The sequence below is a fragment of the Drosophila takahashii genome, chromosome 2R (assembly GCF_030179915.1).
Source record: "Drosophila takahashii strain IR98-3 E-12201 chromosome 2R, DtakHiC1v2, whole genome shotgun sequence".
NCBI lineage: Eukaryota > Metazoa > Arthropoda > Insecta > Diptera > Drosophilidae > Drosophila > Drosophila takahashii.
Genome location: NC_091679.1, coordinates 31224751 through 31240116, shown reverse-complemented (window position 1 = coordinate 31240116; position 15366 = coordinate 31224751). Strand labels below are relative to the sequence as shown.

General features: G+C 46.4%; 4 protein-coding genes across 7 annotated transcripts; 3 read left to right on the top strand and 1 right to left on the bottom strand.

Annotated features, from left to right (window-relative positions):
- Positions 1-111: 111 nt before the first annotated feature.
- On the top strand, positions 112-4038 carry LOC108055057 (PX domain-containing protein kinase-like protein). 2 transcript variants are annotated; one of them, XM_017138245.3, is made up of 8 exons: positions 112-492; positions 606-891; positions 948-1356; positions 1416-1597; positions 1656-1895; positions 1954-2261; positions 2373-2565; positions 2668-4038. In XM_017138245.3, the coding sequence occupies exons 1-8, from the start codon at positions 391-393 to the stop codon at positions 2883-2885; spliced, it is 1938 nt and encodes a 645-aa protein (XP_016993734.3). In that variant the 5' UTR covers positions 112-390; the 3' UTR covers positions 2886-4038. The 2 variants fall into 2 exon arrangements, with proteins under 2 accessions (XP_016993734.3, XP_070070178.1); XM_070214077.1 differs by lacking the exon at positions 2373-2565.
- A 38-nt stretch (positions 4039-4076) lies between these two features.
- On the top strand, positions 4077-5618 carry LOC108055058 (dynein light chain Tctex-type 5-B). Its single transcript, XM_017138246.3, has 4 exons — positions 4077-4296; positions 4766-4846; positions 5165-5364; positions 5427-5618. Exons 1-4 carry the CDS (start codon positions 4159-4161, stop codon positions 5590-5592), a joined length of 585 nt encoding a protein of 194 aa, XP_016993735.3. The 5' UTR covers positions 4077-4158; the 3' UTR covers positions 5593-5618.
- A 156-nt stretch (positions 5619-5774) lies between these two features.
- nito (RNA-binding protein spenito) lies at positions 5775-10031 on the bottom strand. Of its 3 annotated transcripts, XM_070214075.1 has the most exons (4): positions 9874-10031; positions 9072-9711; positions 7148-9011; positions 5775-6864 (listed from the first exon to the last, which is right to left on the bottom strand). In XM_070214075.1, the coding sequence occupies exons 2-3, from the start codon at positions 9629-9631 to the stop codon at positions 7178-7180; spliced, it is 2394 nt and encodes a 797-aa protein (XP_070070176.1). In that variant the 5' UTR covers positions 9632-9711; positions 9874-10031; the 3' UTR covers positions 5775-6864; positions 7148-7177. The 3 variants fall into 3 exon arrangements, with proteins under 3 accessions (XP_070070176.1, XP_016993733.1, XP_070070177.1); XM_017138244.3 differs by having other exon boundaries at positions 5775-9008; positions 9874-10030; XM_070214076.1 differs by having other exon boundaries at positions 5775-9011; positions 9874-10029.
- A 3443-nt stretch (positions 10032-13474) lies between these two features.
- On the top strand, positions 13475-15091 carry Septin5 (Septin 5). The gene has a single exon (XM_017138285.3). The coding sequence runs from the start codon at positions 13706-13708 to the stop codon at positions 14972-14974; it is 1269 nt and encodes a 422-aa protein (XP_016993774.2). The 5' UTR covers positions 13475-13705; the 3' UTR covers positions 14975-15091.
- The last annotated feature ends 275 nt before the right edge of the window (positions 15092-15366 follow it).

Below are 15366 nucleotides of genomic sequence, written 5' to 3'. Positions count from 1 at the left end.
TTGTTCTGTAGCCATTTCTTCAATAATATGCGGTATATGATTTATTTAAAACTGGCGGTCTTGAAAAGCTAAAGAAGGATGGTAGTCAGAGCTATAGTCAATCGATAAATAGATATCGATACCAAAGAGATAGTGAAAACAGTAAACAGTGAAAAAATATATCTGTCTCCGGGTCCAGATTTGGCCTGAGAAAACTGCATCGGGATTGGGGCAAGACAGTCCGCAAAAGCTAAGTAATCAGTGTTTCACCGAGGAACTCTAGTACACCAAGTGTGCAGTTTGTTTCACTCCCAACTGCGTCCAAAAGGGTGGAGACAGGCACCACACACACATACATACACTTATCAGGAGCAGCGCAGCCGAAGTGGAAAATGTATCCAAAGGAGCCCAATGGCCGTTTTTGCGAGCAGATATGAACGGAAATTGCCAATTGACGACACCCAAGCGCTGAGCTGCGAGATAACCGCCGTCCAGGAGGTCGCCGGACATACGGTAGGTAGAATCTCAGACGGGGGGCGGGGCGCAGCTGCTGCTGACCCAGTGAAAAATCAATAATTGTTGATGATTTCATGCAATGCGGTGTGCGCGTGTGTTGGTCTCTGCAGGAGTACCTGCTGCGCGTGTGGAGGGGCGCCATCAACAAGGACTACTGGACCGTTCTGCGCCGCTACAATGACTTCGACCGGCTGGACAAGTCTCTCCGCGTCTCCGGCATCGAGCTGCCGCTGCCTCGCAAGCGCATCTTCGGTAACATGCGCCCGGAGTTCGTAGCTGAACGGAAGCAAGCCCTGCAAGTGTACATAAACGCCGTACTAATGAATCCCATATTGGCCTCCTCGCTGCCAGCCAAGCGCTTTGTGGACCCCGAGAGTTACTCGCAGTCCTTTCACGGTGAGTTGACCTCCCTGGAGGTTTCAAAACCCCTAATAATCCCCCTGTTATTCCAGACCATGCCGTGCAGAATGCCATGCTCTGCCTGCGAACCGACTCCGCCTGGACCCTCGGCGGAAGTATGGGCGCCATAGGCTGGCGCCTACGGAAGCACTACTTCAAGGTGACCGCCAAGCCGCCGGAGAAGAGCCACAACAAGCAGCTGGTGAAGAGCGGCTCGCAAACGCATCAGAGCAAGCATTTCGCCGCTGGGAGCAGCAATGGCAGCGGTCACTCCATCGATGCGGGAACCCTCGATCCCGGCGCAGAGGTGGTGGCCGAGTGGCTCGAGTACGGGCCAGACAAGTTCGTCGACGAAAAGGAAATCGGAGGCATAATGAAGAGCCTGATGGGCCTGCAGCATCCGCACATCGAGCCGATTATCCTGGCAGCGCACACCGAAAACGGTTGCCTCGTCATCAGGAAGTGAGTATTTTCGTGGGTCATACGGAGAACAAGATATAATATATAATATCCCCTCGTAGGTTCCATAAGCACGGCACTTTGAAGGATGTTTTGTGCATGGCTGCGAACCCAAAGAATCCCTTCCTCAGCAAGTACGGCAATCCGAAGGGGCGCACTGCCCTCTCGATGAAACAGGTTGCCACCTATGGCAAGCAGATCCTAGAGGCTCTCATATTTTTGCATTCCAAGGGCTACGCCTATGGTAAGACATTTCTTCATGTTACAGATAAGAATATGATTCATCTGAAAACTTCTTTAAGGTCACCTCCATTCCGGAAACATAGTGATAGTGGACGAGTGTGTTAAGCTGCTGGACATCGAGAACTTTTTGCTGGGGGTGCCAGCCTTTTACCGGCCCTTTTTTATGCAGCACAGCAAGATCCATGCCATCGAGACTATTGATGTATACTGCTTCGGTCACATTCTCTTCGAAATGGCCATGGGTTATCCACTGCAGGAGTCTGTTGTGCGCCAGATCACTGAATGTCCAGAAGCGTTGAGTGGGTTTTCTTATAATATTAAGCTTTTATATCGATTCTAAACGATTTATCTTTTCAGAATGCCTCCTCGAGAGCATTCTGTCCAAGGAAGCTTGTAAGGCTGGCCTGCCGACGCTGGAGCAACTGCTGGGTCACCGATTCTTCACGCAGTATGCTTCAACCGAGAACGCTGGCGCTGCCGCCAGTGCTGAGAAGCCGTATTTTAAGCTATCCCTGAACGCCAAGGAGCTGCTGAAGCAGGCGGCCATCAAGAGCGAGAATCGCCTGCGGGACGAACAGAAGTCGGTGAAGAACCAGAAGCGCATTGTGCGCGTCCAGGAATTGATGAGCTCCGAGGAGGAGAAACGCAAATCCAAGCAAAAAGCAGTTAGTTGCCCAGTCCCCCAACCCTTTTCACGTAGATCAATCCCACACAGCCACTTAACAAACATCTTTTGGTTTCTCTTTTCGTTTATTTAAATCAATGCTTACGTCTAGAAACTAGAGCACAAACAGTCGAAGCTAAAGCAGCAAGGTTCAATCCAAACGAACAATGGACGCTTGTCGCTTGTGGCCGCAACTGCAGCAGTAGCTTCCTCCAGCACCGCGGTGGTTGGTGGGTTATGTGGGGCCGACTCCTTCAACCGCTCCGACAGCACTCCCGAGGAGCCCACAATGGCCGGCATAAAATGTAGATATCTAACAGCCGTTCGTTCACAGCTTCAAATTAGTAGTTTGTTAGCTTGTTCCTTCGAACCTACCCGACTCACATGCTATTCCGTCTTCCTTTCAGCACCACCGCTTACTCCTGCGCCGCACTTGGGCGGCTTGTATCACCAGGAATCGCCGGCGTCACCCGGCGCAGTTGTGGAACGGCAATCGTCCACGCCGAACATGCTAGCCGAGGATGCGGAAGGCGGCGATGGCGAGGAGCCGACCCGCTCCGCTCTTCTGGAGTCCATCTGCAAGTTCAACCGCGGGTCGCTGCGCAAAGTGCGCTCCAACGACTAGCTGGCGTGCTAAGAGATTTATAAACATTACAATTTTTGGACCAAATGTGGCGTTATGAAATAACGGTGCCATCAAAGAAAACTCGGAAACTAATCGAATTCCAAAAGCTACATTTTTAGAGGCATATTTGAAAAAACAAAAAGAAAACAAATCAGCAGATCGAAGACACCGCTGAGCATAGCATATAACCCAAAACAATCCAGCAATTACTATATGTACTAACGAAACCCACTGATTATAATTATTGCATCTTATACGTGTCCACTATACATTGCATACGATTTATCGGCTAAACGGAATGTGTCTATTTATGTAAATGTAAGCCAGTTACATGTCACTAAAACTCATTTGCGAACAGACTCCCAGATCGCAACTAAAGCTTTACCTATGTGTCCACTACACGACTGAAACTAACTTTGGTACGAATATCTAAAAAATGAAAAACGGAAACAAAGAATCTAAGACAAAAAGAAAAATACAGGAAAGAAACGACATATGGAGAAATTTAGTACTTTCCAATATTTACATAAGTCTGCACCAAAATTTGCACGGGACGAGACGCTATTCTTTTATAAGGCCCACTGGCCCCGTATAATATATAGTACATGGATGTTAGATGTCTAAGAAATTGTTCCTCGGTGTTGTGCTATCTCCACCCGCGCGTTTTTATCGCCAATTTTTAGTAGTCGTACTGCAGATTTTGTAACTAAATTTGAGTTTTTATATTTCGAAGAGCCACGAATGTTTTTAAAACACTCAACTGTTCGTTAAGGTCTAGACATACTCGGAGTCCTGGACTCAAAATGATCAAATGATGGAGATGAAGCAACAGACAAAGACAAGGAAATGTGGCCAAGAATTCGCACTGTTATTGTTTTTCTTTTTATAGACAATTTATTAGGTGTGTATTTAACCGAATCCGAATTATGTATCGAGTACGTTTATATTTGAATATGTGTATATATATGTAATTGATGTTTTGTGGCCACAAGAGCACCCAGTAATAACGTAAATATCGTGTATTATCGTCTACCGACTGTGTGTATATGTTTGATATGTATACTTTAAAACGAACCGAATTGCTAGCACGAAAAGTGAAACATATTCCCCACATTGCAAACCAAATAAAGTGTAAACTAATTGTCGTTGTGAACCGATTCGACTTTGATTTGCTGTCGATCTAGGGGGGCTCTTATTTTTCTGCGTTCTCTACGATTACATTTCCGTTCGAGTCTGGGAGTTTCGAAAAAACGTTTCGTTAAACACTGAGATCATGGGCGACTCTCCGAAAGAGCGGCGCAGCAAGGAGGCCGCCGTGCCCGAGGCCTCCGCCAAGGAGGCGGAAACTGCCAAGGGGAAAAAAGAGAAGAAGGAAAAGGCGGAAAAGTCGGCCGAGGCCAGCCAGAAGCCGGTAAGTTTGGCTGACAAGTGGCGCATAATTGGGCTCGGTATTGATTCAACAAACGGCACGAATTGCCACGGCGACAGGCCGTCAGGCAATCTGGCAGGGAATGACTTAATGGCATAATCATTTGTGGTTTTATGGCTAACCGCTACGCACTCGACCCGACTCGATTCCATTAATACAAAAAAAGGAGAAATGGCAGCCGCTGCAGCGAAAAACTGGTCGGGTCTGGTGAATCTTTGCCTGGGGCAGGAGCGCGACAAGGTATACGATAGATTTTGCCATTATGGTTACAATAGGTATTTGATGTCTTTTTAATGAATTGATGCTTGTAACGGAATGTGAACACGGGAACGTATGGATTGCCGAAAATTGGTCCAAGTCACGCCATATCTTGTGGGAGTTCTATTGGGGGATATAGTGTCTAAGGTTTAACTAACATGCATATTCGGTTTCCCATTTCATCATCATGCAGAGGCCAGCAAGCAGCCAGCGCGGATCGCTGACCAAGTCCCATATAGGCGTTCCCTTGGGCATGGGTGCTCCGGCGGCCAAGGTAAGTCATGTGAACAGGCTCCTTTTTATACCCGTTACTCGTAGAGTAACGATTTTATAATGTGTCTTGTGCCCACACCTTTAAAGATTTCCGAACAGTATAAATGCAATTTTGTTGTGTATATTTATACCTATCGAAATGTAGAAGACAATTTTTAAATCGGACCATTCATTAAAAAGTTATGCGCAATCAAAAATATTTTATATATCCATCTGCCTCGCACTCCCTTTAGCTGAGTGACGGGTATTATATAGTCGGGACACCAACCCGACTATAGCGTTCTCTCTTGTTTTATCTTAACTTCTGCTTTATTCCAAGCCCACCATGCGCTTTATGCCCACCTACCGCCTGGAGTCGAAGAATCCTTTGAACAAGGAGCGCGTGGAGAACATCATCAAGGCGGTGATGAACCGACACTATAACGATGAGTACATGTTCCATCCCAAGCACTCGCTGCACATGGCTGCCCAGGTCAGCGAGGAAATCAAGAACCGTATTAAGCTCGACAACTACGACAGGTGATTTGGGTTCTCTGCATATATATACCCAACTAAGCTCGTTTCTCCCCCTGTTCTACTAGATATCGCTACATTGTGCTGGTCACTGTGGGCGAATTCCTGATGCAGGGCCTCTACTCCATGGTCAACTTCTTGTGGGATGCTGAAAAGGACGGATTTGTGACCTACAGCGTGGAGAGACCTTCGTATTTTGCGGTCTGCACCACCTTTTACCTGTACTACGATTGAATAGGGAGGGATTCAGGGACTGGGCGCCTTCGAGTTGTTATTAAAATTGAAGTTAATGCATAGTGCACAATTTCTTTACCTTCCTGTTTCGGTCATCGGATTTTAGTTCACTTTGTTCGGCACTTGGTTGCACTGTAACTCATAGCTCACATTTTTAACACCAGATTTTTGAACACATTGGGTAGGATTCGATAGTTGACGTTTATTTAGATATCAGTGTAATAGTTTGATATAATATTTTGTTGAAGCCTAAATTATTCGAACATCTGTCTAATGATGCAAGTTAACTGCGTTTGATCGTTACAACTATCTCTGAGTGTACAGAATTACGATTGGTATATATATATAAATAATATATTTGAGAACACACGCATACACAACACATGCACTGGGCCAACTACTCGGATTATCATCGTATATCAACTGATTTTGGTTCGTGGAATGACACTTGAACTCACAGAAACATAAATGTAGCATGAACGCATGTATAAATTATAAACAAAACACCATTTTGTTGATAGCAGCCACAAGAAAACCAATGTAACAATTGCCAAACCCAATCAAACAGCAAAGACATTTTGGAGCAAATGCTACACGACGTTCTCTCTTCGGATGGAAGACGGATATAGATCGGGGATCGGAACACGATTTGGATTTGGATTTGGTAGCCACTTTCGCGCACCCACAGGCCAAAAGCACCAAGGAACCTCTAGAAGATCGAGGGGAACTTGATTGAACTGAAACTCAGCTGGAATTAAACACTTCGCACTGATTGCTGTTGCAAATCGTCGGGAAATCGCACTGCAAACAAACTGGGGATACACTTCGTAATGTTTGTTTTGGACTCATCGACTGGACAATCAGACCACTACTTGGTGCACTTTTTGTCGCACTGTATTTTCATCTTCGTTCACAAACTAAGGACCAAAAGGCGAAATCATCAGCGTAACACAAATCAAAATAGGAAATCAATTTAAGGAACACAAAAACTGTAGTTTTTTCGGGATATTTGTTTTGCACTAGTTGTTTATCATAAGCGGACACTCAAATTGAGTTTTCTTTTTAGAAAATGTGGTTTTTTTACTCATTTTGTTTTCATTCTCAGGTGTACACTTTAACATAATAAAATTGGAAAAAACTGTATGGGTTGATTTTAAATACAATCTTGTTGGACTTTTTCAAACTTTTTAGCACAATAATAAAAAGATGTTTGAACTTCACTGTCACTAACACATCGAGAACTTGAAATGAAACCATAAAGAGAGATCCTGTCTGCAAAAGAAGGTTAATTAATGGTTAATTAATAGGGGGTGTTGGGGTGATGTGGGTGATGTCTCCTCGGTTCTGCTCATGTCTCTGTATGTGTGTGCATCATGTGTGTGCGTGTGTGCGGTGCTTGGGAGGATGCACATACACGACCCTTGCATGTATGTGACCCCCATTAGTCCGCCTCCTTTTTGGGGAGGGGCATCTAAGATACGACTACGGCTGCTAGGTTATAGTTAATTGGTGTGCCGGAGTCTTTTTTTCGTTGAGCACTGTGGCTAGTCATTACCTCCAGTTTGTCCACCGATTCTACTCCATCTTAGGCCGTTCCGCCGCGCACCACCACAATGACCAGGTGGTCCTCCTTCAGACCCTCCTCCGTGAGACTGTGGCACGTGCGCTTTAGCAGCTCCGTGGAGAAGTCGCAGGGCGGAAAGGCGTACAGCACTCCGGTGGCCTCCGTCTCCTTGTTCAGCAGCGAGATGACGCCGGCCGCCTCCTTCTGCTTCAGGTAGGAGACCAGGTTCCTCAGCGGACGCGTCTGCACGCTGGCATCGTCGCAATTGGTTTCGTTCGTGGATCCGGCCAAGCCCATGAAGATGGCATGCGACGACGAGGATGCGATTCGCTTCTGGACATCGTCCAGCTTGGGCGGATCCAAGCGCAGTCGCTGCGTGATGCGTAGGTTGTGCTTGCCCTCCTCGTCGCGCATCAACGACTCTACAATATCCGTATCGCCGTCCGTCAGATGGAACTTGGCTGGGAAAAGGGAGCTCTTGAGGATCAGGGCTCCGGTCCACACTGTACTGCACTTGCGAGCCACCTCCGGCACCGTGCTGGCCGATCCAAGGGCGTCGTTGCGACGCGTCGAAGTGTCGGAATCGGAACCGGGCGAGCGAGTCCGCTTCAAGGGCGATCTGGAGCGAGAGCGCTCCACACCGGGTTCCCGCGAGCTGGAGCGGGCTCCCCTGTCGTAGGATTCACCCGGCGGGCGGCGCCACTCGTCATCCACTCCCCCAGGAGGCGGCACCGACGAAGAGGAAGAACCCAAGGATCCCGGATGCGGCGGCCTGTGAACATCGTTGTGATAGTGGTACATGCCGCGTCCCCTGCCGCGATAGCCGCCACGTCCGCGGTAGCCACCCCTGGGTGGATACGGGGAGTAGCCACCTCGCGGTGCGTACGACGAGGACTCCTCGTAGTAGGGATCGTATTCCGGACGACGGTACTCCAATGCACTTTCGTCATACGGCGGCTTGGAGCCCTTGAACGGAGCGGCCGGTGTGGCGCCCGGTAACTCCGCGAAGTCTGTGCGCAGACGACGTTCTGGTCCGCCGAGTGGAAAGCCGCGCATCTCCTTTACCGCCGCCGTGGCCGCCTCCACCGTTTCGTACTGAATGTAAGCGTACGGCTCGCCCTTTTGGTACTCGATCTTCTTGATTGCGCCGAAGCGATCGAACTCCCGCTCCAGCTGAGTGACCGAGGTCCAAGCGCCCAGGCCTCCGATCCACATACGAGTGGCCGGGGTCACCTTGCCGTAACCGATCTTGCACTGGAACTTGCCAATGTACTGGCCGGATAGCTCGATCTTCGCCCGGTGAGCCATGTCCAGATTCTGGTAGCGCACAAACGCGAAAGCATTGCCCGTGCCCGGCGGTGGTCGTTTGATGTCAATGTCATCCACTACTCCGTACTTGCCGAAGATGCGACGCAGCTCGTCATCGGCGATGGTCACCTCCAGATTGCCAGCGAACAGGGTGCGCGTGGACAGGGGATCATCCTCGGGCTGCACGTGATGCAAGTAGTTGGGAAACTTGTCCTTCTTGCTCTCGGGCTTTTCGTACGGCGCATGTGGACGTGGTGCCAGTGGCCTCATTGGAGCGTACTGATGCGGAGGTGCATGGCCATGGATGTGATGTGGATGGCCGCCGCGATGCAGAGGTGGTCCGCGTGGCGGATGGGGATATTCGTGGTGCATGGGCCGGTAGTCCCGCGGATGCACAGCGTGCGGATGCATGTGGGGAGGACCGTAGCGGTCGTAGGGATCAAGCGGAGGCCGGCGGTGGTCCAGAGGAACACCCTGGCCCATGGGTGAGCGTGAGTAGTGGTAGCGCTCGTAGTCCGGCGGCGACATGGAGTGACCACGGGGTCTGCTATGTTAAATAAGAAAGTTAAACTACACCTTCAACCGAAAGTATCAAGATAAATCCCACCTATACTCCGGCCTGGTGGTGGACTTGTACACCGGCTCCACAATGGCCATCTTGTCGTAGATGATGAGGCGCGGCTTGTGGTGCTTGGCCTCGCGCGCATCCTCTGGCGTCCGGAAGCAAACGTAGGCCACCCTTTCATCCAGATCGTGAGCCAGTCGCACGCTGAAGTCGCCGAACTTCTTGTACTCGCGGTAAAGGGTCTCCTCGATGAAATCGTCCGGAGCCTTGGGCGGCAGGGCGCTGACGCACAGGACCTTGTAGGCAGCCGGGCGCTCGGCGGGCGGCGGACCACGCATGTAGGGCTCCCGATGCGGCGAGCCGTAGCGGCCACGTGGACTCGGGGATCGGTCCAGGCGGCGACGCATCCGCTCCGGCGACAGGCGCTCCGGGGAGTCGCCCGGCACACCGCTGCCGTTGTCGTAGCCACGACCCATGCTCCGCGAATTGCGCGACAAACTGCTCCTGGAGGCCGGACCCGGGGAGCGCGAGGCGCTGCGCTTCATGTTGTGGATTTTGATTGTGATTCGATCGGCTCCGGCTCCGTCTCGATGACTACTCATGGGCGGCTCTTCCGGTGCGTTTTCCTTGCTCTGTTGGTGCTGCCTGAGAACTTTCGGGCAATTTGCTTCCGGTGCGGAATCTGCGGACAAATCGAGATGTGAAAGTACTGGTGAAAAAAAACAGACAGACAAGCGGCGGCCGAGCAAAAAGAAAATGGCGGCGCCCCGACGACAAAGAAAACCGCTCTAAGCGAAAAGTGCTCCAAAACTACCGGAATTCGTTTCGCTTTTGGTGTCCTTACCTCCTTCGCTTCCCTCGGAGGATATATATAGTGCTCTTTTTGCTATAAATCGCGAATAATCCTCGGATTTTTCAATTTTCTGCGGCTTTGCAAATTCTGTATGCGTTGAAAGTGGAATGCGGTTATCGATAGCCAGCCGTCGCGCACGATAGTGCTGACAGCGCGAACGTTATCGAACCATTGTTGGCTATTTTCACGGCTATAAATTATCAGAAAATAGTCAATAGAACTTTAGAACTTGTGTTTGAGATACTTTTTGATAGAGGTAATATATCACAGTAATAATTCGTACTTTTTAAAGTGGTAGAATGTGAAAATTTATTAACATTCGTTTAACATATACATTTCCTCCTACAATAATTAAATTACTTATTTGGTACCTGCAAACTAATTAAAAATTTTTGTAAATTTAATTTTTCTATCATACTAACAAATTAAACAAATTACATAGTGTTAAGAAGTATTATATATAATTTTAAAATTAAATAATAAAACCCTTTCCAGCTACTTTAGCATCAACCTCTGAGATCAATATTCCGTATTCCACTAATATTGTGTTATATAAGCGAAATATCATCCTCTAACTTTTTCATGTAATTTACTAAATACCTCCCTCCGACTACCTTTTATAAGATTGTTTAAATATTCTGTTTTATTTCCGGCCTTATCAAAACAAAGATCATATAACTTCTTAAAAACTGCACGAACATTAATCCCTACTCCATATAATATCTTTTTTGATAAATTTTTCGGCGTAAAAAGTTTTTCCTCGGCGAAGAAGTGATTTAAACAATTTTCTTTAAAGCATGATGTGTGGAAATTTTTTAAAATAGAAGATGCATTGTTTCCTGCGAGGCACAATACATTTGATAGATAATCTGCCCTGAAACCTTCCTTATAAAAATCATCTAAAAGCTGCGTCGTGTTGCCCGTTTCATCAAAGCAAACATCATGAAAATTTTTTAAAGCAGAGCAAATGTTAGCTTTGGCTCCGTGTAATATCCCTGATAAATTACTTGCGCTAAAACCATCTTCTTTATTTAAAAAATGGTATAAGTATATTTCTGTCTCTCCTGTAAAACAAAAATTGTGAAATTTGTTTAGGCTATCAACTGATCCGCTTAATATACTACATAAATCGCAAGGCCTAAAACCCACCTTATAAAAATCATTTAAAAGCTTTGTCTTTTCTCTTTTCTTATTAAAAAGTAAACTATGAAACTTTTTTAAGTTAGAAGAAATTTGAACCCCTGATCCACTTAACACACAGGATAAGTTGCTTGGTTTAAAACCTTCCCTATAGAAATCGTCTAAAAGTTTTGTTCTTTCCCCTTTTTCATTAAAACACATATCATGTAATTTTTTAACAGCATCTTTAGCATTACCTCCTGATCTACTTAGCATACCAGATAAGTTGTGAACGGTAAAATTTTCGTCTCCATCTTCGTTCTTAATAAAGTGCTCCAAGTATTGAGTTTTATGTCCTTTTGCATCAAGCCAAAGATCATACAGTTCTTTAAAGGCTTTCGCAGCATTAGCTCCAGCTCCGCCTAAAATACTCGATATATTTGATAAATGTATTCCTTTCTTTCTTAATGTTTTTAAATATTTAGTCTTTTTTCCGTTCTTATCAAACCAAAGATCATATAACTCTTCAAAAGCTTTTGCTGCATTGGCTCGTGCTCTATGTAAAATACTCGACATAGTCGCCAAACTAACTCCGTTTTTTTCTAGCGTTTTTAGATATTGAGTTTTGTTTCCGTCAGCATCAAACCAAAGGTCATATAATTCTTGAAAAGCTTTTGTAGCATTAGCTCCTACTCCACTTAAAATACTAGACATTCGAACTAGATCCACTCCACTTTCTTCTAATTTTATTAAGTATCGTGTTTTCTTTCCCTTCTGGTCAAACCAGAGATCGTATAATTCTTTAAAGGCTCTTGCAGCATTAGCTCCCGCTTTACCCAAAATGCTTGAGACATTAGATAAAATGACTCCTTCCTGTTCTACAGTTTTTAGGTATTGAGTTTTATTGCCGTCTGTATCAAACCAAAGGTCGTATAATTCTCGAAAAGCTCTTGCAGCATTAGCTCCTACTCCACTTAAGATACTAGACATGCGAACTAGGTCTACTCCATTTTCTTCTAGTTGTACAAGATATCGTGTTTTATTTCCCGTCTGATTAAACCAAAGAACGTATAATTCTTTAAAAGCTCTAGGAGCATTGGCCCCCGCACCATGCAAAATGCTCGACATTCGAATAAGATCTACTCCACTTTCTTCTAGTTTTAATAGGTACCGTGTTTTCTTTCCGTTTTGATCAAACCACAGATCGTACAATTCTTTAAAAGCTTTAACAGCACTAGCTCCTGCCTTACTTAAAATGCTGGAAATACTAGAAAGATTAATTCGATTTTCTTCTAAAGTTTCTAGGTATTGAGTTTTTCTTCCTTGTGCGTCGAACCAAAGATCATATAACTCCCTAAAAGCTTTTACACCATTAGCTCGCGCTCTATGTAAGATACTGGACATATTAGCTGGGTTTATGCCATTTCTTTTCAAAACTTTTAGTCTTTTCTCTCTAATTAAAAGGTCTAAGAACTGATCAAATTCCGGTGTTCCATCTTTACCAATCACACTTTTAGCGAATTTAGTTTCCTCATTGTGCAGCCCCTTTGATACCACGACAACACAGCGCTTTTGTTTTCCAGAGCCGGAACCATCCTCTGGACTTTCCTTATCTGATCTCCTTGAATCACTACTTTCTTCTGATGGTCTATGGACCGTTCCACTTCGCTTTGGTCTCTTAGCGGGTGGAGGAACGCAAATGGAGCGTTTAGGGGAGTCGCCCGACTGATCGCTCTCGTTGTCGCAACCACGATCCCTGCTCCCCAGGCTGCGCGACAAACTGCTCCTGGCGTGGCGCTTCATGTTGTGGGTTTTGATTGTGGTTCGATCACATCCGTAAAGCTGACTTCTTATGGGAGGCCCTTCTCCGGTGCTCCTTTCCTCGGTTGGTGCTGCCGCGGCCTGAGAAATTTGTGGCAAGTTTATCCCCAAAATCCAGCTTTTTGCCTTTCTCGCCCTTACCTTGTTCGTTTCCTTTCGAGGATAGCTACAGTGTATTTTGTTAATAATGTGCGGAAAACCCTCGGATTCTTTAAATTTCTGCGGCTTTGGGAATCAGCATGTGTTGAAAGTGGAATCGATAACTCATTAAACAGTGCTGGCAGTGCGAATGTTATCGAGCCATTATTAGCTATTTTAAAAACTAAAAAAAAAAACTTTACAATTTTCAGAAAACTTAGAATTATTAAAAATAACCAAATAAATAAATTTATAAATATATATAATCTTATAGGAAATAATAGAAAACAAACAATACGAGCACGATTATTACCGATCAACATGATTTTGTGTATCCTTAAATAAAAAGCTTATTATATTTATATATAAACTAACATGATTTTTTATTAAAAACTTCATAACCAAATTGCGTCCTTAAAAACGTCGTTTTTTTGGTTGTTTTATAGCTAAACCTTTTTAGCTATTTGTAGCAAAGATGTATTTTGCAATCGAGCAGCACTGTCTCGATAAGCAATTGACCCGGCATCTCATTCAAATTCATTAAGGGTGCAGGTAAAATAGATCACAGGTAGAAAACGGCCGAATAGAATTAAATTCTCGTTATATGCCACATGCCGGAAAACCCAAGTGGGTGATTAGAAAGAAAGGCCGGAATTTTCGCAAGCTGCACCCTCGAGTTTTCCGCGTATAAAGAGGGGCTTCCACTTCCATCCGGGACCATTCCCTTACCAAAACCAAGAGCGAAATGGTGCATCTAGCGACTGAAAAGAAGACCCAGGAGGTGGCGTCCAAGGCACCGAGGCAGCTCCAGCTGGGCGGTCACGTGGGGTTCGACACCCTGCCGGACCAACTGGTCAACAAGAGCGTCCAGAACGGTTTCAGCTTCAATATCCTGTGCATCGGGGAGACGGCTCTCGGCAAATCGACGCTCATGGACACGCTGTTCAACACCAGCTTTGGATCCACGCCCAGTCCGCACAACCTGCCCAATGTGAAGCTAAAGGCAAACACCTACGAGCTGCAGGAGAGCAGCGTCCGCCTGAAGCTCACCGTCTGCGACACGATCGGCTACGGGGATCAGGTGAACAAGGGCGATAGCTACAAGGCGCTGGTGGAGTACGTGGACAGCCAGTTCGAGGCGTACCTGCAGGAGGAGCTCAAGATCCAGCGCACCATGGCCAGTGCGCACGATGGTCGCGTGCACGCCTGTCTGTACTTCATCTGCCCCACTGGCCACGGGCTGAAGGCCATGGATTTGGTGTGCATGAAGCAGCTGGACACCCGGGTGAACATCATACCCGTGATCGCCAAGGCGGACACCATCTCCAAGTCGGAGCTGGCTGGCTTCAAGGAGCGCATAATGGACGAACTGCGCCGGAACAAAGTGAGCATCTACGAGTTTCCCACGGACGATGAAACGGTGGCCGAGACCAACGCCTCCATGAATGGCCAGCTGCCCTTTGCCGTTGTCGGCAGCACTGAGTTCGTAAAGGTGGCCGGAAAGCAGGTCCGTGCCCGCCAATATCCCTGGGGTTCGGTGCACATAGAGAACGAGGCGCACTGTGACTTTGTAAAGCTGCGCGAGATGCTCATACGCACGAATATGGAGGATCTGCGTGAGCTGACCCATACACGCCACTACGAGCTCTTCCGGCAGCGGCGCCTGCAGCAGATGGGCTTTGTGGACGTGGACAGCAACAACCAGCCGGTGTCCTTCCAGCAGACCTTCGAGACCAAACGATCCGACCATCTGGCCTGCCTGCAGGCCAAGGAGGAGGAGGTGCGCCAGATGTTCGTGCAGCGGGTCAAGCAGAAGGAAAACGAACTGAAGGACAGCGAGAAGGATCTGCACATGAAGTTCGAGCGGTTGAAGCGGGAGCACCTCGAGGAGAAGACCCAACTGGAGGAAGCGCGTCGCCAGCTGGAGGAGGAATGCCAGGAGCTGCAGCGTCGCAGGCTGCAGCTGGCCAATGGTACGCACACACTCACCTTGGGCAGGGGCAAGAAGAAGTAGTGCCTTTGTCTCGAATTTTAAACGATTTCCATGTTTATTAAACTTACGATCGATCGATTTTAAAAACATTTAGAGGTAAGGAATCTAAAATCAAAAAAATAAATATATAATGCGATTCTTAGCCATAAGCTTAGATATAAACTATATAGAACGAACCATTTTCCGATATTTAATTTAGATGAAATTGCACAAAAATAAATTCGTAACCATACATGTTATTTTTATTTCATTGACTTGGGTTTCAAATATAGTTTAATGCTATTTATGATGACACCACGAATACATTTTTGGCTCGAAGAGATTTCTTCGAGATTTTGAGGTTTCTAATATTCCTAATATTTGTACTATGTAGTTTATCCTCAATATATAATTTAATTTGTATTAAACAAAAA

Excerpts from the sequence above, each read along its gene's own strand:
- LOC108055058 (XM_017138246.3), top strand. The coding sequence starts at position 4,159 with ATGGGCGACTCTCCGAAAGAGCGGCGCAGCAAGGAGGCCGCCGTGCCC. Across the intron at positions 4,847-5,164 it reads TGGGTGCTCCGGCGGCCAAG|CCCACCATGCGCTTTATGCC; the intron begins GTAAGTCATGTG and ends CTTTATTCCAAG. Across the intron at positions 5,365-5,426 it reads AAGCTCGACAACTACGACAG|ATATCGCTACATTGTGCTGG; the intron begins GTGATTTGGGTT and ends CTGTTCTACTAG.
- LOC108055057 (XM_017138245.3), top strand. The coding sequence starts at position 391 with ATGGCCGTTTTTGCGAGCAGATATGAACGGAAATTGCCAATTGACGAC. Across the intron at positions 892-947 it reads TTACTCGCAGTCCTTTCACG|ACCATGCCGTGCAGAATGCC; the intron begins GTGAGTTGACCT and ends CTGTTATTCCAG. Across the intron at positions 2,566-2,667 it reads CACAATGGCCGGCATAAAAT|CACCACCGCTTACTCCTGCG; the intron begins GTAGATATCTAA and ends TCTTCCTTTCAG.
- Septin5 (XM_017138285.3), top strand. The coding sequence starts at position 13,706 with ATGGTGCATCTAGCGACTGAAAAGAAGACCCAGGAGGTGGCGTCCAAG.
- nito (XM_070214075.1), bottom strand. The coding sequence starts at position 9,631 with ATGAGTAGTCATCGAGACGGAGCCGGAGCCGATCGAATCACAATCAAA. Across the intron at positions 9,012-9,071 it reads ACCACCAGGCCGGAGTATAG|CAGACCCCGTGGTCACTCCA; the intron begins GTGGGATTTATC and ends TATTTAACATAG.